This window comes from Pseudonaja textilis, chromosome 4 (genome assembly GCF_049901715.1).
Source record: "Pseudonaja textilis isolate UNSWEBS1 chromosome 4, rPseTex1.2, whole genome shotgun sequence".
Taxonomy (NCBI): Eukaryota; Metazoa; Chordata; class Lepidosauria; order Squamata; family Elapidae; genus Pseudonaja; species Pseudonaja textilis.
Window position 1 is genome coordinate 57,385,422 of NC_141993.1, and position 27,730 is coordinate 57,413,151.

Sequence of the window (27,730 nt, forward strand, 5' to 3'; positions counted from 1 at the left end):
CAGGAGCAGCGCTTGGAGCACGTCTTCGCTGACTGTTACGTCTCTGCTCTCCCTCCCCCCGGCCCTTATGAGGCGGCGTCTGCGGGTCCAGCGGACCTTGAGATCGGATGGAGGCTATTCGGGCTGCCGCTCCGGCTCTTGGGTGGGTGCCACTCTCTGAGAGGCTCTGTTGGGTCTTCCCCGTCCGTGCGAGCCAGATTCCTAGTTCCAACGGACCTCTGGCGGAAGCCGGTGGCAAGTGTGCGCAGCCACATGAAAGGGGCCTGGCCAGAGGCTGCGAAGGCGGAATAGGCGGATCGCGGAGCCTCGTGGCGTTCACGTGTAAAGTGGAAGGATTGCGGTATCAGTGGACGAAAGTTTCCTCCCACCTCCTCGCATATCCTTTTTTTTTTTTTTTTGCACGGGGAAGTTTTTGTACGGCTAGCGGGCACTGTAAAACTAAACCTCTATTGCTTTGCATATCAACAGTCTATGGAGATTCTCAGTCGTCCGGATCATGATTGTCCCAAAGATGCTTTTTCAAGAGGCAACTGGACTTTCTGGTTTTTCTTTGAAGATGCTTCGCTTCTCATCCCATAAGCTTCTTCAGCTCTGATTGGATGGTGGGGAATGTCTGTCTGCAAGGAATATAAATCCTTCCATTCCCCACCATCCAGACAAAGCTGAAGGAGCTTCTGGGATGAGAAGCGAAATGTCTTTAAAGACAAACCAGAAAGTCCAGTTGCCTCTTAAAAAGCACCTTTGGATATCAACGTTATTCTCTATGAATGCAACTGTAAAGTGCAAACAAGTGGTGTTACAAGAGCATGTTAATATTGATAATTGCTTTTAATACAGAACTATGGGACTAGGTATAAGAGGAGGTATAGGGGTATTAAAAGCCTCTGCCTGGATGTTACTAAAAAATACTCATACCCAGCGACTTTTAAAGTGTCATTAATCAAAAAGCATTACAATTCTTTCATATTTTTCTTCTTGGTAATTTTTCCTCACCAGTAGGGTAAGACGTGACAATTGCGTTGAGAAAATACAAAATAACTTCCGACACTGTAGCTGGTACCTCTTTACGACTGCTTGAATGAGAAAGGGTGATCGTATGAAAATCCTTAGGAGGACATTCCCACCCTTGGACAAGAAGGATATCATTTGTCTTGGATTAATGTACAATTCCTATCACAGCCATCTTCATTGTCTGATATAACAGAATAATAGTCCTGTTGGAAGTCTTTGTGTTGGGGAAAGCAACACAAGTGTGCTTAAAGATGTACTTTATACGGGCCTGAGATTATATGTTCCATTGTTCATTTATACTTTAAGCCAAAACCTGGAGTATGAAATTTGACAATTCCATTCAATTTTTAACTTGAAGAATACATCCTTTCAAAGTTAGGATTCCCAAGGAACTAATTGTATTCTGGGAAGGAGAAATAGTATATTGTGCACTAAATTACTGAGGCTTAGATATAACAGCTAAGTGAAATAGTATTTAGAATTTGTTTGCTGGTTTGGCTCAATGAATATATGTAAACAAATATATTTTAAGCACAGAGAAAGAACATGATCTCATCACTGTTTCTGTGGGAGAATTATGTGGATATATTTTTATGGCAACCAACGTACAAAATTCTAAGGATGATGACAATTTTGAATGGTTTTGTTCTGTGGGATAAAAGCTCTTCTGCTATACAAGCGTGATTATAAAAATAGCAACTCAGAGCAAACAATATTTTTAATAGTTGCATATTTCTTGAAAAATTTAGCAAGTATTTCTAAATTTATTTCCTTTAAAATGTTTGCTTTAAAATGTTACATAATTTGCTTTAAAATGTTACTATGTGTCAGCTTCAACCTATTGCAGAAATGCTGTGTTTTATTTAAAGTATACAAAGCTTTCAGGCCACTATTCTTTGTTCTTTCACTTCATATGTTATTTTGACTTATCTTCAAAGTTAAAAATTTTTTGTAACAGCAAGTTGATATTTAGAATAATTATGATAACATCTGCATCCAGTTCAACATTATTTAGTTATCTTAAGTTGGTACTGTCATTTGCCATTTTCCTAATTGTGCAAAATATAGAAGCAACCAAATTGCTTATTTTTGCAAATTTGTATTTGATTATGTTTAGTAGCAAATAACAGTAACAGTTACATTTAGTAACAGTTCCAATATCTTTAACATATTTCCTCAAAAATATTTTTTGCTGATTTAAATTAAGCCTATTTCCTGGATAGCATAGGATTCTAAGCTACATACATTTACTTGCAAATCATTTTGAAACATCCTGTTATGTGTGGAAGAGCTTGGTATTGGATGAATTTATTTGATAAAGAATAGTAACTGTTCCTGATTATGATTTCAGAGAAAAGAAACATAAACCAGGAGATGGCTTCTCAGCAAATAATTTATTCCCAGGAGAAGAAAGTGAGACTGAGCAGATATCTGCTGTTGATTATGAATGTGGTGAAGAAGAAGAGAGAAAAGATTATGAGGAAGAAAGCAATGAACAGCAAGATATATTAGTTGAAGATGATCTGAACAATAATAGGTTTGAGTATAAATCTGGAGTGCAAGAATGGCCAGATGGTTCTTGCTATAAAGGCGAATTTTCATTTGATTTAAAACTTGGATATGGAGAATTTGCCTGGGACAATGGTGAGGTAAACTGGTTTAATATTTTGGTATCTTCTGTAAAGTATTATTACTATTACAACTTCACACAATAAAACCAGCTATGGAACAGTCAAGGTTAGTGTTCATGCCCAAACATGCATGCTCGAGGTAAATATATCTGTCACAATATTTTCTAAAATACATGACAGAAAAAATTCTGACTTTTTCTAATAGATGACAATTTTCAGAAAATTCGAAAAGCCTTATTTTATACATACTAATTATAATAAAGTCTTCTACAATATAATTATTTTGAATTTTATTTTTTATTTTATTCTTGGAAATTAATTTTGGTTATAGTATTAGGCAGATCATGATTCTCACATAATCTGGTTTCTCTTAAGCTTTATATGAAATTGTTTTATAGTTAAAAAGCTGGACTGTCTCTGAACAGCTGAAAGCACTGTCTATGTGCATTGTCTTTGGGAGTAGATCTTTTGAACTTTGTGAGACTTACTTCTGAGGAGACATCATACATCAGAGTCACTATATGAGATGGGCAGCTAATTACATGTAAGAAATACATGCATACAATTATGCCGGCAGAAGGGGCATGCTGTGAACCCTGTCAACCAAAGACTTTCAGCTGGTGGGGCCCAGAAGAACCTTTTCTGCCATGGTTTCAGCCCTCAAGAACCTCTTGCCCCGTGAGGTCATAGCCCGAGGCCTTAATGCGGGTGTGGCATGTTGGAATTGTATAATGGAATAGAGAACAGCCCACTCCTCTATCTGTGCACTTTGTGCCTTTCTCTTCATTCTGCTTAGTTTTATTTTAATTCAGTTTTTAAATTTAAGGTCGTTATTGTTTTAATATTCTGCATTTTTTCTAATGTTTGTAGATACGGATCGTGGCTTGTGGGTTGGGGATCCCTGCCTTAAACCGCTTCAGTTTTATGCCAGTTGGGGAGATATATTTTTCAGTAGGCATCATATTCAGTAAACCTTCTAGGTTTAAGGCTTGGCTGAAACCTCATCTCCTGATTCTCTAGGTTTTGTGGTTACTTTGTGGTTATTTTAGTATTTATGCCTAGATTTGAATGAAACAGAGGCTAAGATATATCTTAAAGAGGTTGTGAGCAAAAGAAGTAATTTGAAGAAAACCATCAAACTATATTTTTGTGCGTTCCTATTGGTTTGCCAAACGAGTCCTTGAATAGTCCTTTATAGCTGAACAGGAGTCTGACCTTCTTTTTTTTTTTTAAATATAGTTTATTAATTTTTACAATTAAAACCAGTCACAATACATACACAAATAAGCAAAAGAAAGAAGGAAAGAAAAGAAAGAAAAGAGAAGAGGAAGAGAGGGAAAGAATTTTAAGAAAAGAAAGAAAGAAAGAGGTTACAGGATTAAAAGTATTCTTATTTTAACAGTTTGCAAGATCTTCTTTTGTTTTCATCACCTTAACTTGTGTCATATAACCACACCTGTTTTTAACTTATATCGCTACCTCGTTGTTATGTATTGATACTTTTCTTTTATGCCTTATAATATATTATTTATCTTTGGTCAATCCAACCTTCTTTATTCCACCAGAGTAAACTTTTGAAAACCAGGTCTGTGTGTTACTATGCATGTCTATATCAAAAAAAAAAAAGGCTTTATATTGCAGAAATGCCTATAAATACCTTTGTGCATTTAGGGTGACTATCCCCAAGCCAAACTGGCATAGATCCCTGAGTTGCACTGTATGTTTTCAAAGTAAAACATTGCCCACTCCATAGGATTCATCAAATGCTAAGCTTGAAATTTTTTTACAATCTATTGCAAAACTTCTTGTGGGAGATTTAATAGTACGAAATTACAATAAGAAACTGCCTTTTTATCAGTTCAGACTAGTGGACTACCTAGCCCATTATTTCTATCTGTCTTTTAGAGAGAGGTTTTTAAACTGCTATCAGATTTTTCTAGCTAGGAATGCCAGGGATTGAGTCTGGAATCTTTTGCTTGAAATGTTCTGCAATTATACTGCGATTTGATCCTTACTTTAATGTTTATGGTTTATTTTATTCAACATTTAGCATATAATCTAACCTGATTTATGGAGTGCATTAGATATGTAATTTAGCTTTTCCCAGAAGTTTCTTTTACTAAAAGAACATGTAGCAGTGGCTAATAGCCAGGTAGCACCAATTGCTTTAGCATAAGAAAAAGAAAAAGGAAGGAATACTTCAATTCAATTCATCTACAGTGCATTTATAAATATTCAATGTTACTTAAATTCACAGTTCTGAATATTTGATGATAATATGAGGTTTAGGGAGATTGCATGCCTTGTTTTTAAATATCTCAATTTGCAATAAAAGTTTGTTTAATATAAGATTCTATTCATATTTGTGTAAATAAATAAAAAGCAACTGTTTGAAAATGTTTATTTTCTACTAGTGTACTTAAGTAGTTAGGTTAAAGCTACAGTGGGCTATTTTAGGATTTTTTTATTTTTTTTAAAACTTATGTATATTCTGCATTTATTATTTTTACAAATAACCCAAGGGGGTGAAAATTTCCAAAACACACTCCTCTTGTTTTCTCCACAACAACAACCCTGTGTGATAAGTTGAACTGAAAGTGAGTGACTGGCCAAAAATCATCAAGCTGTCTTTTATGGCTAAGGCAGGACTAGAACTCATGATCTTCTACTTTCTAGCCTGGTGCCTTAACCACTAGGCCAAACTGACTCTTCAAGTACTTTTCTTGTCCCTTATTAGCCTGTGTTATATGCAGATTTTTGAATTAATAGCTTGAAATGACTAATCAATTGGATTCACACCTGAAAAAAATACTATTAACTTCTAGTTTCTTAATAGATTTTTAAGGGATTATTTATAAGAGTATTTTCATGTGGGGGTTCAGATTGAGAAGACAATACATAAATGTCTGAATGCCATTATATATTTAAACTAAGACAGATTGTTTGAGTTTGATAGAAAATTGTTAATGATAGCCTCAAATGTATAGATATAGTTCCTATTTACTCATTTCAGATATAATTCATATGTTATTAATATATTTTGTCAATTACTGCACCTTCCTTAGTTACTGTATCTGGAATAATGGTTATTAGAAGAGAATCCAATATATCATTCTAATAGCAATTATTCAGTTCTCTTTTTTACTGTGTGATAATTCATGCAGTAAACTCAATATTGATGAAATTTACCAAGAATAAAATTCGTGGATTGGTTAGGATTTATAGTTTTGTTTGAGTTTTATCCTCCACAGATTTCTCTTTTATTAAATATTGCAGTTCTCAGTGTGTATAGCTGTAGTTATTTTCTATGGATGAAGCCAAGTGGAATAAATTTCCTAGGCTTGCAGATGCTGCTGCTATATTAAAATTCTTTGAAAATATAAGTTAAAATCTCAATTTTTGTTCCCTTGTGAGCTGTGATATATACTGGCAGTTGGTTGTAAATTACTACTGTTGTTCAATTATTTCTTATAAACTTTCTCTGAGAACTTTAAGAAAACTTGCGGATTTCTCTCAATAAATTTATCAACATGTAGAAAATAGGTTGGGATTCAGTGCATATGCGAGGCACTGTGTATATTGATGGCTTTCCTATGTATCCTATAGATGCATCCCAGGAGAAGCTTTTTAGAAGGCAGAATGTACAACATTCCTATGAATGCTTGGAACATCTTTATTTATAAGAGCAATTGGGCCTAGAATCTTTAGGTGGTCTTTGTAACATGCTTTGAAATAATTATTCATCATACATACATATGGACACCTCTTAAACAAAAGACTCTTTTATTGATTGGTCTACTTCAGATACTAAACCTGAGTGATGGTTTGCCCATTAGGGTTCTTTTTCTATGTGTTTAAATTTGCCATCTGGTTTTCTGATTTTCAGTAATTATAATTTACTGTAATATTTTAGTAAGGTAAACAAAGGTTTCCATAAATCAGGTTTTCCCTTTAACTCAGAGTTGGTTACCCAATTCTACATATATTAGTTCTCTGTGTGCTGAAGTTTCTCATGTTTGTTTAATGGTTTATGGTATAATAAGACTATGGAGGTTGAAATTATACCAAAGTTCAGAATATCCAGTGAATGATTGAAAGTCAAAACTTACAAAAGAACATGTTTAAACCAATGCATAGTTTATTTATGAAATTTCTTATGTAGAAGTGGTGTTAATCATTTTATTGATTTTTAAAATATTTGACTAAGTCAGATTATTCTCCCTGTCTTCAAACCATGTATACATACAGCTTTCCTTCAAACTTGCAGCAGAATGTATGGAAGTTACAGAGAGAAATAAGCAGGCCTAATGTGCATGCCCTATTTAGTACCCATCTTATACACATTCACCTTATATATCTTCAGTTGAACCTCTCAACAGAATTTAAATCACATAATTTATTGCATTTATATCTTGAGTTTTCTTTGAAAATTCAATGCTCTTCCACTTATTATACATACTAAAAATCTTTTGTAGTGTTTGCATTTAATTTAGGATTTTCATTGGATTAATTATATATTTTTTCTCTTACTATTTAAAAAATATAACTATATACATTGTTTGTATTAATTTATGTTTATTTACAGATATATCTAATGCTTAATCTTCTTACCTGGTTTCTCTTTCAATTTTCTTAAAACACAATATTAATTGTTCAACATGTATAGACAATATCAGGAATAAAATAGAAAAAATGCATACAACTCTAAGTAGCTTTGTGCTCAAGCCTTAATTTGTACTTGAGCTTCTTTTGTACATAAGCTCCTAATGTTGCATAATTTAATATAAATGTAAGTGCTACCTAGTAGGTAAAGTGCAAGGATTTTCACATGCACCATCTGAATTGAGAATAAGCCAGGCAATATAGTACTGGCATAAGAATTCCTTATTTATCTCAACCTCTTTTGTATGCTTGATAAATGTTTCTACACTTCAAAAAAATTATAAAACATTGACTTGAGTTCAAACATTTAGAAAGAGTAGATATTAAAAGCCATCCTGAAAATTTAAAACTTAGAGTAGAAATTAAGAATTACACATTTAAACATTCATTGACAAGAAAACTGAAAAGCTGGCATGTTGGGAATGAAAGGTGAAAAATGGAAGGTGGTATTTAGTTAACCTATTCTCAGAATAGCTTAATTTTCACTACTTAAGTTTAAGAATTGCTGCTGGAAAATTGGAATACTCTGGAAAGAGATTAAAGAACTATAAAGTCAAAATCATCTGTGGTTCAAAGTAAAATTTTTCATCCTGAAAATTTCTTCCAAAGTGCCTTGTAATTTTGATATACAGTATGGGATCATTTAGTCATGAATGCTGTGTTTTGAAATGCTGTGATTGCAGAAAAATGCATGCAGATGCTACATAATATGAGGTAGATGAACTATATCCATGGATGTTGCAGCATTGCTTATCTTAATAATTAGAATTCTCTAGATGTAGTGGAATATATTCATGTAAGTAGAATACATTTATTTTTTTTTCTTTATTGCAGAGATACGTAGGGCAATTTTATAAAGATTACCGTCATGGCAAAGGAGTTTACTTTTGGCCTAATGGCTCCAGATTTACAGGTTCATTTTATCTTAATCGTAAAGAAGGCTATGGGACTATGGAATTTACGGATGGAAAACAATTTCAGGTAACATAAACTTTTATGCCATATGTTTAGCATGCCATCACTCTGCTAAACAACTATTTCTCACAACACTGTTAAACTATTTACTAAGACTTTATTACTATTATTCGTCTCATCCCTATTATCTATCTCCTTTTCTACTTACATAACCTTGTTGCTTGTATCTTTATGATTTATATTGCTTTATTTAGTTTCGTAGTGTGATTTTGATTCAAGGGTGGGCTTCAAAATTTTAGCGATGGGTTCTCTGCCTGGTTGCTGGGTGGCATGGCGATGGTGGGCGTGGCCTAGTTGGCTTCCTGCACCGTGGAGGGGGATGTTTTTGCCTTCCCCAGCCTCCAGAGGCTTTCCTCGAACTTCCGGGACAACCGTTTTCACCCTCCCTGAGCCTCCGTGTGCGCCCTGCACTTACCTGCATCCAAAACAGGCCACATGGAGACTCTGGGGAGGGGAGGGGTGGGCAGGGCCATCCAGGAGTGGGATTTGGGGGTTCTCCGAACTGCACAGAATCTTAGCTAGGGTTTCTCCCAAACCCCTGCAAACCCCCAGCAGCCCACCCCTGTTTTGAATGCTTATTAGTATCCTATAACTATCACTAAACATTGTATCTTATGATTCATAATGAGTGTATTTATGATGACTATGATCATGATTTATCACTTACATCTTTTATGCACACTAAGAGCTTATGAACTGAAGACAAATTCCTTGTGTGTCCAATCATACTTGGCCAATAAAGAATTCTATTCTGTTCTATTAATAATAATAAATTATGAATTCTAATAGTAACACTATACTATCATGTTTGTGAAATGAATAAGTTCAACAAATATTTGAGAAACCTATTTCTTTTCAAGGCTATGGATGGTTTTGAGAGTAGTGCAAAATTTATTCATTTATTTACAGGGTTATAGACTGCTGATTTCTTTCATAGTATTGCTAATCCTTTAATTTTTTTAGTATTCTTTGAATAAATAAGCACGCAAATAAATTAAAGATGCATTATTTTCTGTATTTTGTCTATATTATTCTGTCATATCTTCTTTTGTTTTTGAACATTTTTTTCCCTCTAAAGGGGCTTTACAAGTCTGATGAACGTTTTGGACCAGGAATTGAAACTTATCCAGATGATAGGCAAGATGTTGGCCTGTGGCATCGACACCATATTATTAAACTATGTACCCAAATTCCTGAGCATTTTACTCTTTTTGATTTCCCAGAACTCAGTATCTATTTTGATGCTGAGTCTAAACAGCAATATATTTCAGAGGAAAGCACTTCTATATGGGACTTGAATGAAGAAAAGGATCCATTTTTCTACAGATTCAAACGCCTTCTCCTAAATGATGACAACTATACGCTGCCTGCTAATATGTATATATATTCAATTGATGCAGATAATCTTCCTCTTACACAATCCTTCTTGAAAGAGTTTGATTTTCAATATTTTAAGAAACGAAAACATCACGCTTCTGAACAACCATGGTGTATAACAAACATAACCCCTATTCTGGTTAAGATGCAGAAAAACATATATAAGTATAGGTAAGAACTGATAATTGCTAACATGAAAATGTAGTTGAAATTTTATTTTCTGTTGCTTTTTCATATCTCTCTTCAACTGAATAGCTTATACAATTCAGTTAAGTATGTTTCAAAGCTTATACCATATGCTTCGTTCTATCCTTTCAACAGCTGATGAAATATACCTTCTTTCTTACTTACCCTCTTAATTCTTCCTCAAAAGCCTGTACAAGTGATTATTTTGCTCATTCCTTTTCTTTGTGCCTACTGGGGGTACTACTTATCAGGTACTCAAAGATATTATTTAAAATATTATTTGAAATCTTGATTGATTGATTCTACCGGTTCTCTAACCCCATCCAAATTCCAGTTATCAGAAGTACTTTTATTTATATTTATCTTAATGTTTAATTATTTTCAATTAGTTAAATGTTTAAGAAGATTGGGCAGAGGCTTAGAGAGAGAGAGAGAGAGAAACATAACAAATAAGAGTCTGTAGAAAGGGAGAGATCCAATCTAGTCCAGCCTTATGTGACACACGGTAGCAACTTAAGAGGATTTGAGAAATTCACAAACAAGTCGGGGAGGGTTACAGCCACTTTCAACTAGAAGCTTTCTGGGCTTCAGGAGCTATGAAGATTAATAACTAAAGATAACTAATATTTTATATGAGTCTGTTGAGCCTCTTAAAATCATTTAAATTTAAAGTTTAAATAGGCGGCCATCACTTGATCTTATGGCATGAAGTTCCCTAGCTGTATTGTTTTTAAAAAGTACTTTTTTTATTGGCCCTCAATTTATTTGCATTTAGTTTAACTAATTGTTTAGTTCTAGTACTGTAAAATGTGGTCATTTGGAGAAAATAATAAAAAATCCTGTATAAATACTTGTGCACGTGTATGAGCATAGGCACATAGGATTTATTCTTATGTGCTCCTGCAGCCATTTTCTTACCTTTTTTTCCCCCCCAAACAGTGGAACAGTAAAAAACTTTCTTTATTTGGATGATTAATGTTTGTTTATCTATACCTGTTTAGATTGAAAATGATCATTTACATGATGAATTGTTCTTCATATTAAATAAATGAACACATGAGAGAGCAAGATTAAATCCTTTCCCCATCTTAGTTAATTTCCTGTTGAGAGGGAATATTTTTTTATGCAGATAGAATATTGAATGAAGGGGGATACTTGGTCCTGTGATTTTTCATATCTTCAGTCTGTAGTAAAATCCAGAATTATCATTTCACTCAGCATTAGAGCAAAGTTTGATAAGAAGAAGTAAGGGGAAAAAAACACTGTGTCTTATCTGTCCATCTAACTAGCATGTAACAACAAAACTGTACTTCTACTGTATTTCTAGCTTTTTATGGCTTTGCTTACTTTCAGGCATTGCCAGAGTGACATAGACTGGAATATTAATGCTATTATCAAAGGCAACCGGTACGGTTTTGGAGCTAAAGGTCCCAAAGAGCTTATTGCTGAAGAACTGATTGAGAAATCAGCAGAAGGAAACTATAAAAGAGTTTATGAAATTCTGAGGGAAAATCTGGCCCATCCTGATATAGCAGATATGAGTGGATATACAGCTCTTTCTGCTGCTGCTGTAAGTTCTTACTATATATTATGCTTTCAGGCATGGTGAACCTTGAAGGGTGGATAAAAGTGCAGCTAAAGTCAGGGTTGTTTTGTATTGTGACAATATTGTACCATTTAAAATATGTTTGTTTGTTTATAGTATTTGTACATTGGTTCTTAATCCTAAAATGATTTACAGTGGCTATAAATATGGGATTAAAGCATGGTTATAAACAAAAGTTCACAATATCATAAGCAACTCAAATACAACAAACATCTCTCCTGAAGATATCATTGAAATAATCAGAGATGGCCCTGAGTTCAAATACAATGACGGCTCTGTGGCTCCAAGATTTTGTAGAGTTGTTTGCAAAAATGAGTCCAGCAAATGTATATTCATTCATACAATAAACGCCATTGCAAAAACCAATCCCACCCATAAAAAACTTCGCTCAAGACCAGACCTATCCTGCGTTAGAGCAATGCTACAGCATTTGCCACAGCCACGTGTGGCCAGCCAGGGCTCCTCCCTGCAAACGGAGCCCTGCGGAGACACTTGGCTTCAGGCGCTCCTGTCGCCGCCTTCCCTTTGCCTTCGAAGGTAAAGCGAATTATTTTAAAAATGACACCCTATTACAACAAAGCCTCCCCTGCCCGAGAGGGCAGCCCAACCCGATGTGGGGAGGTGAATCTCCCGGGGCTGCAGCACAGGATCGGCCCACCTCGGGAGAAGCACCCAGCTGCCATCCCTGCCTGGCACCGGGCAGAGCATGAAGAGCTTCACCTGGGGTGCCCAGTGCAGCTGACAGTTGGGCCCTCCTGCCCGGCGGCAGAGGTCTCACCAAGGCAGTGAGCGCCTCCCCGCCGGGCCCTCGGCTCATCCTGCCAGGGCCGCGCCGGAGCCGTGCGGGCTGGGCAGAGCTGGGAAGTGAGCAAAATGAGGCAAAAGGAAACCAAAACAAACTGCATTGATGCAAGCCAAGATAATTAATCATATATTCCAGGAAGATAACGGGGAGAGTCCATGGGAAGAACGCCAACAAAGATAAACCTCTTTCAAAGGAAACACTAAATTTTGACTCCAGCAATTCTGACTACACAGTTACAAACTTATATACATAGCTTCCAGCTGCAAGCCACAAGGATCATGGTAATCTCCTCCTGAGTAGACCTCGCTTTTCCCTGATCCTCTCCTCTCTGCATGCCCTAGGATGGATAGGGGATGGGTCTGGATCCTCTTCTGATTGCTCAGCCGGCTTCTGCCCTTCCCCAGCCTCCACCACCACCTCTGGAGCCACACTCCCACTCCCTGTTGGCTGTTCCTCCTCTTCCTCAGAGTCAGTTTCCACTAGGAGCATGGCACTGATATTAACACAGTTGAGAAAGTCCAAAAATATTTCGCAAGAAGAGTTCTCCATTCTACTTGTTGCAGAATACCTTATGACACCAGACTTGAAATTCTAGACCTAGAAAACCTAGAACTATGCCGCCTTCAGTCCAATCTAAGTATAGTATATAAAATCATACATTGCAATGTCCTACCTGTCAATGAATACTTCAGCTTCAATCATAACAATGCAAGAGCACACAATAGATACAAACTCAAGGTAAACCGCACAATTTGATTCCTGTCCCATTGTTTCTTTTTATTTCTCTTATATGTATCCATTTCACATATTCATAACTATGTTTATACTTATACCTGTTATCTTATAATCACTTGACAAATAAAGAAATTAAAAAAAATCAAAACCTAATAGCAGGTATTAAGATTAACAACAAACATAATAACAAAGGTCTTTGAAAGACGCCTCAAATAGATCAGCACTGGGCCCTTGCATTACTCCATAGGGCAGCTGTCACTGCAGAGATGGACCATCTTTTTAACCACCAGCTGAAAATGTGAGAGCAGGGTGTCCTGATGATTTTAAAATGTCTAGAAGACTGAATTAACCAAAGATGTTGTGTTGGTAATGTACGTGTAATCAGGCTAGAACCTAGTCTAAACTGAATCTAAATAATCAAGAATCTTCAAGAATCTTTGTAGTTAGACCACCTCCAGCTTAATTACTCTCAGCATGTTAGGCATCTTTGTAAAAAGTCAGAGATTATTACAGTTCTGGGTTGCTTGAGCAATTTGAAAGAATTTATGCTGTTTGTCAACAGCAGTTGAAAATATGAAAGAATAGTCACTGTACAGTCACTGTAGACCACTTTCCCCCAGTTTCATACCTTATAGAACTGGTTAGATTACGACATCTAGAATAGTGGTGGGATTCAATTTTTTTTTCTACTGTTTCCTTGGGTGTGGCTTGGTGGGTATGGCAGGGAAAGGATACTGTAAAATCTCCAATCAGAGGTGGTATTTGCTGGTTCTCTGAACTACTCAAAATTTCCGCTCTCAGTTCTCCAGAACTGGTTAGAACCTGCTCAATGCCACCTCTGATCTAGAATGTCCAGCCAACATGTAATCTGCACATTATTGGAATCGTAATCCAAAGATATTTGGAACACCAGACAAGGAGTGATAAACTCATTATACATATTCACTGAAGAAATCAAATCCATAATCTCAAAATATGCAGAGTGTAAAAAAACTTTGTGAAAATAACTGAAATTGTTTGTGCAGTTGAATTATCAAGAAGACATCATCAACCTTCTTCTAGATTGTGGAGCTGACGTGAATAAATGCAGTGATGAAGGATTGTCAACTTTGTCCATGTGTATGATTCATTATTTCCCTGCAGAAGGATTTCAGCCTAATATTGCCGAAAGGAATATCTTTTCAAAAGAGGTTAGTGTTTCATAATATGTAAATCTGAAATTAATTTCAGCAAGATCTTTCACACTTTTCATTTTTGATACAGAGAGCATGCACTTGACTGAATTGTCCTGATTGTATGGAATGAAGAGGTAAAGATGTAAATTTATCCCCATGATTTGTATTTACACTTGTTGCTATTGTACTAAGTTCAGTGGATACTGGATTTTCCTTTTGAAGTTGCCTTGGGCCTTTATGTTTGTGAAACTGCATTTCTCAAATGAAAGTTAAATTTGCTAATATGGGTTTAATTTGGTTGCTAAGCTACATCCAATAGGAATGGAGTTACCTACAATTCCAAATGTTCTTTACTTAAAATGTTTATTTCTGTGTATTGTGGTATTTGCTCTACTGCTCTGTCTTAAATCCCTAAAAGCTTGGATTACATATCCTCTATGGGGATTGGTCCCTAAGTGTCCTTTCTCTCACTTTTAGTTTTATAATGTAAAGTACAGGCAGTGCTTATTGAAATTTTTTTAAAACATATTTCAGATTTTTAAACGTTTTGTTTTCAAAAACCAAATAGCAGTTAAACATCATTTTCTTGCTGTCTGTAATCTAGTGGTATAACTGATAAACGTACTCTGAAGTCATATGAAGCTGCAAACTGGCCAAATCCAAGTCTGGCTAGTATTTGTGGATAGGAGATTACTTGAGTTCCATAATGAATGGATGGATGGATGGATGGATGGATGGAAGGATGCAAGAAAGCAAGAAGCAAGCAAGCAAGCAAGGAAGCAAGGAGGAAAAGGTGATATAATAAAATCACCTTTGCAAAATTTTGGTAAAACGTTACCTAACTTCTTTACTAGCTTGCATAACAACCTGGTTATAGAGATATATGTATCTGAACATTAAAAACATATCCTAATCATATATTGTCTTCTTGTCAAGATATAGTTGTTAGTTTTACAAGTGATTTTTTCCCCTATTTTATACAGTTAGAAAACATCCTTGAAGAAATGTCTAAAGAATCTGTACCATTATCACGGTCAGATATATCTCAATTATCTGAAGCAAGTACAAATGCTACCACCCCCCCATCAGTTGAAGCATTGTCAGTCTCAGTTGAAAAGACAGAATTTATCCCAGATATTGAAATTAAGTCATCGGAGGAAACAGACAATGGAGAAAAGAGCTCTGGGACAATTTGTGGTATTTACAACTACAAAATTAAGATTTCTCCAGAAACTATGCATCATGGTGCAGTTGTTCTTAGCCACCATATGTTACAAACTCAGTGTTACCCAGATATTGGGGACTCTGTTCATCAGGAAGGCACCTTAAGGAGAATGGCAGCATCATTAACAGAGTAAGTGACGTTAGGACACCATAGATGAATCACCTGAAATACCATGGTCAAAGCAATCCCTGTGCTAGATCTTTTTCTGAAGGTAGTTAAGAGGTTAATTAATTTTGTAAGGCATTTCTAAGAATAAAGGTTGAAGGAACTCTTATGAAAATCAAGCAATATACTGATAAAAACTTGCTCGCAATACTGCAAAACTTTTTGATTACTTGATAATCTATATATATAAAAGTGAAATAACACTCACACATAATCACAAAATCTCCAGAACTGTAAAGCCTACACACTTGAAATTTGGCATGTATGTTCCTCTTGGCTTCTAGGTGCTCACTAAGAAAGGATTTTTCAAAATGACCATAAGAGCATTAGTATTTCCTATATTATTAGTAACACGCTCTGATGCTAAGGAGTTCTACTCCCCCTCCCCACCTGAAAAGAAATCTGTTCCAAATGCAAAACACAAGCAGAGGAGTGGAGTTTCAGTTTTAGTTTCACAGCAGCAAGCAACTTTAGTACAGAATAGTTGAGCTAAGCCATGCCCAGGCCCCTTGCTATCTCCTTGCACATACAGTAAATACTGTTTCAATTTCTAAACAGTCTTCAATTCTCTCACACACTGACAGGACGCTAGCCAGATGAATACCGATGGATGCTGGTAGGCAGAGGCAGAATCCGCGCCCCATTTTCATCCCCAAGAACTAAACCTGACCACATATATTTGTAGCGAAGCACTGGTATCGAGCTAGTGGTATTATAATTTGAACTTACTGCAAACTCTGGATATGGTGTGAAATATTGAATAGATTATGTTAATGGTTCCAATTTTGTGTCAATTTGTTTAGCTCTCTTTGCTCACTTCAAAAACAGCTTTTGTTTCCATAAAAATCACTTTGTATTTTATGTCTTTTTAAATCTAACATTGCTTGCTCTTTTTCACTTTATTCTTTGCAATTACCTTTTTTCTCAATGTACACATTAAGCTGTGTCTTTTTCTTATTTTTTTCGTTTGCAGCAACCTTTCTCTTTAAGCATTCTTCCATAGTCTCTTTCAGTTCATCCTTTTTCATTTTTACTATTTTCATTATTCTATACACCTCAGTGTTGCTGTGTAGTTAGTCCTTTTTGCTCTGTTCTAAGCCATGCTTTCTTTTCTTGCTTCTACCCATACATTTAATATTCTTTTGGAATGATTTCCTCCCCAGAACATATTCATTCAGAATATTGCCCATTCCCCTGCTCCAAAATTCATTCTGATTCTTTCATTTTCACCATTCTGTATTAACCTAGTATATAACTATTATTATTAACCGTGTGTTCCTATCCTTTGGAGAGTCTGCTGTAATTTCAAACTGTCACTGAGCAATTGGTTGTAAATTGAGGACTTCCTGTATGGCTGTTGTCAATTGAAGCTGTCATGTAATATCTTTATCAAGAAAAATACAATATTTCTTGGTAATGATTAGGATACTATTCTAGTTATGCAATTTTGATCAGTATGTCACAAGCATGAATAAAGCCCAGTTTTACCTTAAACATGCTAATAATAGTGCAGGCTGAGCTCTCTTATTTAGAAAATAAGCATGTAAACTATCATTTTGTTGCCTGCATCCCATCAATTAGGAGAGCCTGCAAAAAACAACAACAACAACCCAACAACCCTCGTATCTTCCTAATATTTGGCATCAGAGGATGAATATCTGGTTATAGAACTTCTTATCTGCTTGCGTAGCATTATGTATACTAATGTTTTCAGTTTTTAGGTATTGACATGGGTCTTTTTTCTGCTGGATTTTAGACAAAAAAAGAGAATGTCTATAATTAAAGTGCTCCTAAGGAGAGGTGCTGACCCAAATATTTCCAACATCCCAATGCATGTACTGTTCTTTGCTGTTAAATCCGCTGATGCAGAAGTTGTGCAAATACTTCTAGAAGCTGGAGCAAGGACTGACATACGACTTCCAACCAGAGTAGGATATTTTGTTTTTATGGGATAGTGTTCTCAATTAAAAACTACAGTTTTAAATTACAATAGGATGTAAAAGCTCTGATATAAATTGTAATTCTTCCAGTGTGCATCACAAATGTAGCCCGCAACTAAGAGTTTGCTAGCTTGCCACATACTTATGAAATCTGTTTTTGTTTTCTGAATCTGGTAACAAATAAAAAGAGTTTATTTAGTCTCATGTGAATAGTGACTGAGTTAGTGTATAAGTTTTCATTTATTTTATTTATCAAATTCAGAGATTACCTGTCTCACTCTCAGAGCTATGTATTGTATGGACATTGCCTAGTGGGTGATTTCTAATTCAAAATTGGTATCAAAATGAGATATTGCAGTGAAATTGCATTGGTCTATTAAAAAGTGTTTTTTCCTATAAAATAAGTTGTAAAAATAAGTTGTTAAAAGCGTATCTCTTTTCTAAATCCTTCTAGTATTATGGAACATTCATAATTGTTTAAAGAAGTAGACAAATATTTGAAACCCACTTATTTCAATGACTTATGCTTTAACCATATCAACTTTAAGCTGCACATAAATTGTTTATGGTGCCTTGTATTAATTTAAAAAAGCATGTTTACTCTATTATGTTCTCTGTTCCTGTTTCATTGCTACTGATTAGTCATTTTACTAGCTTGGTTCAGAAACTTTTAGTGTATTAAGCTGTAGTATAACAAAGAAGGTTGATTTTATTTGATGAAAAATTTTAATTTCTCATAATAATGACTTGGGCAATTATATTTCCTAAGGTTTCATTCTCTTTAGTTCTTAAAACTTAGCTAATATGGATCAGATGCTCATTTGGAAGCTGGAACACCTTTTTATTATAATGAGCATTTAATGTAATGAGTGCCTACAGTGGTGAAATGTTATAGTAATCTGTGCTTTGCTGTGGAAATAAATGTAGCATTTGTTTTCCCAGCTTGGGGGTGTGGCTCCTCTTCATATTGCGGCTGCCCTTTCTGGTGTAGAAGGGATTGTAATCACAGAATTACTACTTCATGCTGCTGCAGATCCTGATGTCAGGGCACAAGATGAGGACGATATATTCCGACTAGATAAAATTCCAGTGAAGGTATTATTTATTTACTGAATAAATCAGAACAAAGAGAAAAGCACACACAAAATAATAGTGAAATAAAAAATAACAAACAAAAAGCAGTACAACAAGGTGTATGGAGAGATGTGGGGGAGGGAGAAAGAGAGTGAAACAGAGAGCGGGAAGAGAGGCTTCTTCCACCTATAAATTTGGCCTATAAAATTATCTTTCTAACTTGAAATAGTATTCTTGTATCATGTTTGCTATCCAAGTATCAGTTTCTATACAATAGGTTCTATGAGAGTAGCCCTGTGCTATATTGTAAACCAGGGGTCACCAACCTTTTGGACCTCAGGGACCACCAAACTCATAATTTTAAGTCCTGCGGACCACTAATATGAATTTTGACTGGCGGTTGCTTGCTGACGTTGGTGGGAAAGTCGGCCCCATATTCCAGAGCTGCAGTAGTCACAGGACTGGCCCTTTGGTCATCCCGAAGCAGCCCATTCAGTCCAGAGCAGGCCGGTGCACCCGGGAGGAGGAGCAGCTACTCTGGGATGACCAAAGGGCCAGTCTTGTGACTACTGCAGCTCTGGAATATAGAATCAACTTTCTCACCAAGGTCTGCAAGTCACCCCGGAGTGGATTTCCCTTCCTGCCAATTGTCTTACCTTCCAGTTCTAGCTTGCATGGCACTACTTGAGGTAAGGTTTGCACTTGGCCGAAGGGTGGGAGCCAGTGGGTGGCACAGCCTTGTGTTCCTGCACAGCCTGGATTAATTGCTTGTGGGGGGGACATTTCTCTGCAGACCACCAAAATTTTCTCATGGACCACCAGTTGGGTACCACTGCTGTAAACCATATAGAAGAGATAAGAAAAAAAAACCCAAAAGAGCTTGTATATGACAAAGTGATAAATAAAATTCATAGTGCAATTATTTTATGGCATGCTGTATGTTGAAATAGTGTTTTTATGAACTATTTCTAACAAGTGGGTTTACAATGATACATATTAAGATAGTATAGCCATTTCAAATATATATTCTTATTTTATTTATCAACTTGTATGGCACTTCAGTCACAAAGAAATTCTAGGCAGCTTACATAATAAGATCAAAATATTAAATAATAACTAAAAGTTTTAAAGGGAAAATAACAGAAATATGACAGGTTTTTTTTTAGCAAATTTCACTGGCTACTTTCTGCATTGCTTGGACCCTATAAAGTGACAATTAATAGAGTTGACTGTGAACATCAATGATTAAGAGGTTCCTAGAGAGGATACCAGGGTAACATCTTAAACTGTTATTGTGGAAGACCACTACTAAGTAGTTGCTGCATTGAGATTAATTAGTAATATGATTTATTATAAAGCAACTATGTATGCCTAAACACAGCTCATGGGGCATATGGAAAATGTAGTAAACACCTGCTTATTAAATCTTAAGAACAGTTAATCACTGTGTCTTAGGCCAGATGAGTGTGAATTTGGTCCATAGACTGAGATCATTTGTGAAGATAGGCTGAACACCAGGGACAACAGGCAGGCTCTACTCCCCAACCATTGATTTATCTTTGTAGGAAATGACAGGGAACAACATTTTTGGCTCCTCAACTGTGTTGTCTAATTAATTCCCTTTTCTAGTTTGATATTGGTGAATCAGTATCTTTCATAAAAATGAATAATGAACCCGGACCACCGAAAAGTTACTACAGAGAATGTAATATTGTCCCAGAGGAAGGTGGAAGGACACCTCTTCATATTGCCTGTGAGAGGGAAGACAATTTTATGGTAAGTGATAGCTATTGGGATTATCTCTTTCAAATTCTATTGTCCCTTCTCAGTTTTTGAATAGCATATTTTGCATTGATAAGAATTTTATTTTGTAAAGCGAAGGAGTTGTCTGTAGTCAACTAGTTCCAGCTTACCAATATGGACATTTAATATTTAAGGCTGAGCTCAAATTGTTTGAGGAATTTCAATCATATGAAATAAATGGACATCCTGGGCATATTAAAATCTAATGCAGATCTCTGGTGTAATCAGTTTTAATGTACCATCTGTCTAAGTCCTTTGCCCAAGTGTTAAATGTGTATAGAATAATTAATGCAGGAAGAATGGAATAGTAGCAAAAGGAAAATCTGAATTTAGGGCCATTGTCAGAAATAAAATTATTGGGCATCTTGTTCTGGAAAAATTCTTGAATGAACAAATGAGCAACTTTGAGGTAGTAGGGACCACATGAGAGAACCAGCCTATTTCCATAATGGCATCCAGATTATTCATTCATAAAGACCAAGGAAACAGTACCCCAGGTATTGTAAGAGAGAGCAGTAGTCTATATGTTATGCAGGCCAGATATTTGGCATGGCATAAAGGGTGATAAGAAACATAGCTCTTCATTCTAAGGCCATCTAAAGATTTGGAGAAGGAAATGGGTAATTTAAAGTACCTTAAAATGACCAGTGGCTAGTTTTATGTTAGAACTGCAATATCACTTTTCTTTAAGGAAGGTGGGATGTATTACAGACCACAGTGCTGCATTGTCTCCATTTCTACTATTCTTATATGGGGTGGATTTCCTATCTATTTCTTAAAATAGCGTAGGATTCCTTCAATAAGATAGAAGAGGAAGCCATTCCTGACTGCATTCCCAGTTTAAATCAACAAATCAGAGATATATCAGGGATGGAAATATACTCTAGTCCATCTACCGTTAGCCATAATTAATATATCCAGTGGGAGTTGCATTTCAAGGACATCTGGATTTTCAGGGATTTTTGGAAGGACAGAAGAGTTATGTCCTGGAATGACAGGATTTTCACTCTGCAGTTTTATATTGCTACTATCGGTTTTATAAATACAAAATAAATAATCTAATTCTCCAACATCTCATGTACCATTAGATAAATATAATTTTATCAGGCCTCTTTCCATTAAAGTTTACTTTGCAAATGTGTACACAGGTAGAAACAGGTTGTAATGAATTAAGCGATGTTTACTCCCTGGTAAAGGAATATAGGACTTCAACCTAGATGGGTTTTTTTGCTAACACTAATTATAGTGGCTCAGTTTCCAGCCCATAATGGAAAGCAAAAACTGGAATAATATCAATTTGCAAAATACAATTTATCTTTAGTATAAATTCAGGATTTTGATTTTTACTTCTGCAGTTGGATTACTTTCTACCACTTCAATTTTTTCATTAATTCCTTGTTTGCCTCCCTATTCTCAATACATAGATAAATATAAATATAGGTTTGCTTCTTCACCATCTGTTATTTACTGACATAGATTCCTATGAGACACCCACATTTTATAATTAACTAGATACAAAATCATTCAGTTCATCTAATGACAATTTGCATAAAAATATTAAGTATTGGTTAAGATCCAGACTGCTACATTAATTGTACCTTCTTTGACAGCCTATCACAGATGCTAGTTTTTAGGAGGACTCTGTTTTAAAAATAATGAACTGAGCCACGGAGGGCAATTTTTCAGCCCTGTCTGGGGCCCAATGCATTATCTTTATTTCCTTAACAAAGTTTCCCTGTCATTAATTAAACTAACTGATGCATTGAATATTTGTTTATTATATTAATCAGATTACCAACTACAAAATTTAGCTAGGAAAGATAAATATGACAAAAGCCTTCCAGGTAATCCTTGATTTATGACCACAGTTGAGACCAGAATTTCCATAGCTAGGTGACTTGTTCATTAAGTGAGTTGTGTCTGATTTTACAACCTTTTTGCCACTATTGTTAAGCAAATCTGGCTTTCCATTTGACCTTGTTTATTGAAAAACCCCTGGAAAGGTTGCAGTGATGATTTTGGGACTCCAGGAGGTTGCAACCATAATAAATAAATGCTGGTTGCCAAGTGGCTAAGTTTTGATCAAGTGACTACATGTATATACAATAAGTGTGAGGACTGGTCATAAGGCACTTTTTTATTACGTTTGTAACTTTGAGTGGTTGTTAAAGAAATGATTATAAGTCAAGGGATACTTGAATTTCTTTTTGCCTTGATATCCGTACAATCTCAACAACTAATAGGGTATATGTTGTAATTTTATTGAAATGATTTTTTCAGGAAACAGAACATAAACTTTTTAAAAATTTCTGAGCAATATTATTTAATGCCTTAAATCTTTCAAAGTTTTGTTTTATTGCATCAAGAGCTGATTTTTCTGTCGTGGTTGTATTGCCTTCACCATTGGTCTATTTTACAGGCGGCCACTGCTGTTTGTTGTTGTTTGTTTCATTATCTTCTTTAGTGAATTTTTTTCTGTTGTTATTAATAGTAAATTATTCATTTGGTCAAAGCTTTCTATTATTTTTTATTAATTTTTTTATATTCTGCCCTTTTTGTTGTCCACAGGGACCCTGAGATGCCAATAAGTGAAGGTTAAGATACATGCCACAGGGATAGATAAAATTACTGGGGAGATAATCATATGGCATTTCTCTTTCTCCTCTGCAAGTGATTATCTTGCTGAAAATTATCTGCCCCAGATTGGTTTTGTTGAATAGGATGGACCAATTCTTTTTGTTCCTGAAAAGGGGAGCTTCTTTTTCCAAGGGCTGAGCACTCCAGTTTATGAGCCTAGCTTTTTCAGAAGACAATATTGAGCACTCCAGTTTATGAGCCTAGCTTTTTCAGAAGACACTATTGACTTAAAAGATAACAAAAATATGTCTTCCTCTTGCTTTAACTGCAACTGTTGTAATAATTTGCATAACTTTTATTGAATTATTTAAAGGAAAAGAAAGAATACTGTGCAGTGTATAAGTGAAAGAAAACAAATGGCAAAGATGAGGAAAAGTGTATGTATAATTGTAGCAGGTTACAAATTTGGCTATAATAGATTAATGAATGAAATTAGGAGCAAAACAAGTCCTGTCTGTTCAAAAGTATTAGATTGCAACTTATTGTTCTCACATGTTAAAGTAAGCCAACTCTATATTTAAAACAACCTCTCTATCAAAAAAAGAAAAGGTGATAGTTATATTGTGAGGAAATGTAAAACAAATCTCTCATTTTAAAGGTGAACTATTTTGGTGGAAAACCTCTACAGTTTCTTTCAGGTAACCTTTTCTGTGTCAATCTGATTTTGATCACATAAGTGTTCTTGGAATGACCTACTTATTATAATAGGGAAAGAAAATCTGTGCATGCAAAGAGAACAGGTTGTTTCTTCTATTGAAGTGTATGAACCATAGGCAGGATAAGTTCTGCATTGGAAGGCCAATAGAAGACAAAATGGTTTGAAACCGCTGACAACACAAGCATGAGCTGACAAGAACTCAGAGAAGTAAGCAATACTGACAGAGTGAGGTCCATCAGGGTACAAAGAATTGGAGGTGACTGGATGACTAAATGATGACAGCATTCCTAAATTCCCATAAAAATATATTGTTTACTGTTGTGACTTTGTATTCATTGCACCAGTTCCTTAATTTGTGATATTTTATTCTGATCTGAATATGCTTATATGCATGGACATAAGTAACTGTCCAATTTGGAACCAGCTTCAGCTTTTTTTTTCTTAAGGATAAAATAGGTGTAATATTTTTGCTTTAAATTTAAAAATGTGCCTTAACTTAAATATCTTGTATAAATGTGTCCTTACTCTTTATTTTAATTAAAAAAACTGTATCTGTACTGATCTGTTTTTTGTTTTATTCTCCCCATCAGAATACTGGCAAAGTTATTCAACATCTGTTAGATCACAATGCAAATCCAAATGTCCTGTGGAATGGCCATTCCCCTCTTTCACTAGCAGTTGCTTGTGGAAATGAACAGGTGTGCAAGATTCTGTCTTTCCAAGCATTTTTAATGACATTTATAAGCATTATTTCAAAATCATTTTAATTGTGGCAAAGTCAGAACAGCGATTCCAATCAACAGTTGTACGTAATATATACAATGGTGCTAGAGCATAAAATAGACAATAAAAATGCCTTGAAGCATACGGAAAGTTATATATTTGTTGGTCTTGGCGTCTTTACCCATGTAAGTCTTTACCCATGTAAGATCCGAAAACACCAAGGCCTGCATACCTGTACCCGTGAAAATCTACAAAAACAAATATATATATTTAATTATATAAATACATATATTTTGAGATGTGTTGATACTGATCAGCTATATGGTTCCAATTATTTATAGTCAACACTATAAGTAAGAGCTATAAGTCTCTTGATTTGGATTTTTAAATTACTATTAAAGTTCCTTTAAGAGTTGGAGAGATCAACAGAAAATAACAACAGTTTACAGTTATGCTATCTATACATGGTAATGTTCACATTGATGGGAATTTTGTTTGTTAGTTTGCCCATTTTTTCATTTAGGAAATTGGTGATGTTAGAGGATCCATTTTCAATCAGGTCTTTCCATAAGTAGGAGGAAGTTGAATTCTTCTTCCTGCAGTCCCATTTGACAATTGACAGTCCCACACAAATGTCAAATTATTTTTAACTATTGTTTTTTGTATTTTAATTGTGAATTAGATTATAGATTTATTTATTTCAAAATACTTATTTTATGTCCTATGTTACATTCAATAACAGTATAAACCTTTAGGCCAGAAAAAAAACCTACATAAAGCACATACACCTAAAATTATTGAAAATATTAAAAAAGTATAAATACAATAAAATTACATAAAAATAAAATTAATATCATAGTATTTTGCTGAAATTTGGAAAGCCTGCCTACCTTCTGAAAGCATTGGAAGACCTGGCTTTTCTCTCAGGCATTGGATGATGCTACCCTGAATCATATGTCAATGGATAAATAGAAATGAATGGCTGAATAAATATCATTTATTTGATACTCCTTAACAAATAGATGATGCAGAGGAATGATTCAGTTCAGAAATAGTTTTTCATCATGCCATGTCACAAATGCATATTTCCACAATTATGAGTATGGATATGGGTATGTGTTTAATGTGTATTTATTTTCTGATGCAACTCATGGAGGCTGATAATAGTAATAGTCAAAAAATGTATCCCATGGCCAAAGACGTGCTTGCTCCTAACATGGACTATGTAAAGGCTTGACAGTGCCATCCTTTCCTCAGCAAGTTCTAACCTAGATTTTCTACTTTCATAAGTATATTCCATAAAAATATGATATATACAAAAAATTGGATTTACATAACAATTTCAGTGCAATGCGGTTTTTTTCTTTAGCCTTTGGCTGCAGACAAGGGAGATTTGATATTTCTCACCATATTCTTGCCCTAGTTCACCATGAACCCTTCAACCACACCAGAGTAGGACACTACTTTTGGAAGACCTGTCGTGTATAATTAGTTCCTTACTGTGGTGTGAGTCTCATATTCAGCTACGGACAAGAACAAAGGAAGAAGCAGGCAACATAGTTTTATGTCTATTATGAAACCATGTAGAACTCCCTGTTTTGGTGATTTTTAATGGATGAAATCACTGTTTTTAAGAATGTTGAAGCCAATTTGTGGACACCAATTTCTCTCTTTAAATCCCAAATATTATGTTAGCAATTTTTAGCCCTGCCCAAAATTTGCTCAAGCAAGGCATTATACCCTGCTCTGAAACAATAATACTCAGGAAAATGTTAAAAAATAATTCCTTTTTCTTCTCCTACTTTTAGGCAGTAGCTGAACTTCTGGCTGGTGGAGCTGAACCAAATCTACCTTTAAGCCAAAGTATTGCAAGTGCCTTGTGTGCTGTTATTAATCCTGCGTATGAACAGACTGGGACAATAGCAGCTAAGATCGTGCTGGTAAGAACAGTCTTGCATGTTTGGTTACTCTTTTCCAAATAAAGATTGTAAACTTTTCTAACCCCCTGCCAAAATAAAAGTAAAATAAAATAAAAGTCATTATAATGGGGAAGCAGGATGGAAAAGCCATGAATTGAGGGGGGGAAAGCGAGAAAAGAGGCTGTAAAAGGCCCAAGGATCAAAGAATCAGAAATAGAGCTGATACAGATTTTTAGTGTTACAAGGAGTGGTCAGCATATTGGATGGCTGAGAGACCAGGGGGTAGAGTGACCAGTAGATGGCATTGACAAACTGATGGCTCCAATTTGTCTGTCTGTCTTCCCAGTATACTTACATAAATAATCATTTATATATAAAAGCTCATTCTCTATCTATGCCTCACAAAGCAAAAAATGCTATATCCCCATATTAAATTTGGTTGTGGTTCAGTTTTAACACAAATTAAATTGTACATCTGATTATCCAGAACTTCATTTTCTCATTGTAACATAATGGCTTAAGAAGAAGATACCTAAACATGAACAAATTTGTTTTTACATTAGTAAACATTAACTGAATTGTATCCATCTTACTAAAGGCAAGTTGGTTCATGTGTATAGTTATGCTTTATTTCTATATAACTGCTAGCAATAAATCAGTGACCTTCAGGTTGGACTAGATTGATTTGCCTGTGTGTAACATTGGTGGAAATGGCTGCATAGAACTCTTGATGTTCTACATTTATTTTCTTCTCTACTTAGATTGAGACTCTCATCGCAGCAGGTGCAGATATGCTGATGCCAATTACTCTTATTGATGAGAGTAGAACTGCAGTGGGGACAGTTGTGGACTATGCATATTTCAAATATTATCAGGTATCTTTTTCCATGTTTGAAAATGCAAAATATGATATATCTACAGTCCTCTGTTTTGAAACGCTGCAGCGGCATGGACATCAGGCAGAGGTGCTGACTCGGTGGGGCTCAGCTCAGAGGAGGACGCCGCTGAGCAGGAGGGCCTGCCTGTCAGCTGCGCTGGGCGCCCCAGGAGAAGCTCTTCGTGCTCTGCCCAGCACCAGGCAGGGATGGCGGCTGGGCACTTCTCCTGGGGTGAGCCAATCCTGCTCTGCGGCCCTGGGAGATTCGCCTCCCCACGTAGGGTTGGGCTGCCCTCTCGGGCAGGGGAGGCTTTGTCGTACCGGTAGTAGGGCATCATTTTTAAAAGAATTGGCTTTGCCTTCGAAGGCAAAGGGAAGACGGCAACAGGAGTGCTTGAAGCCGAGTGTCTCCGCTGGGCTCCGGTTGCAGGGAGGAGCCCTGGCTGGCTGCGCGTGGCTGTGCCAAATGCCGCGACGTTGCTCTAAATGCTGCGGCAGCACGGGGAGAAGGAAAAGCAACCATATCTGGGTATGCAACAAAAGTAC

At 35.7% G+C, this 27,730-nt stretch overlaps 1 protein-coding gene across 1 annotated transcript in view; it reads left to right on the forward strand.

The window, feature by feature from the left end:
• The window catches only part of ANKMY1 (ankyrin repeat and MYND domain containing 1), a 44,131-nt gene continuing 16,401 nt past the window's right edge, over positions 1-27,730 (forward strand). Inside the window, exons 1-13 of the mRNA XM_087933155.1 lie at positions 1-142; positions 2,363-2,660; positions 8,139-8,285; positions 9,358-9,827; positions 11,196-11,412; positions 14,014-14,178; positions 15,147-15,517; positions 17,310-17,481; positions 18,436-18,588; positions 20,197-20,343; positions 24,256-24,363; positions 26,197-26,328; positions 27,069-27,182. Coding sequence (XP_087789281.1) covers positions 108-142; positions 2,363-2,660; positions 8,139-8,285; positions 9,358-9,827; positions 11,196-11,412; positions 14,014-14,178; positions 15,147-15,517; positions 17,310-17,481; positions 18,436-18,588; positions 20,197-20,343; positions 24,256-24,363; positions 26,197-26,328; positions 27,069-27,182 — 2,529 coding nt within the window. The 5' untranslated portion in view covers positions 1-107. The remainder of the gene's footprint in view (positions 143-2,362; positions 2,661-8,138; positions 8,286-9,357; positions 9,828-11,195; positions 11,413-14,013; positions 14,179-15,146; positions 15,518-17,309; positions 17,482-18,435; positions 18,589-20,196; positions 20,344-24,255; positions 24,364-26,196; positions 26,329-27,068; positions 27,183-27,730) is intronic.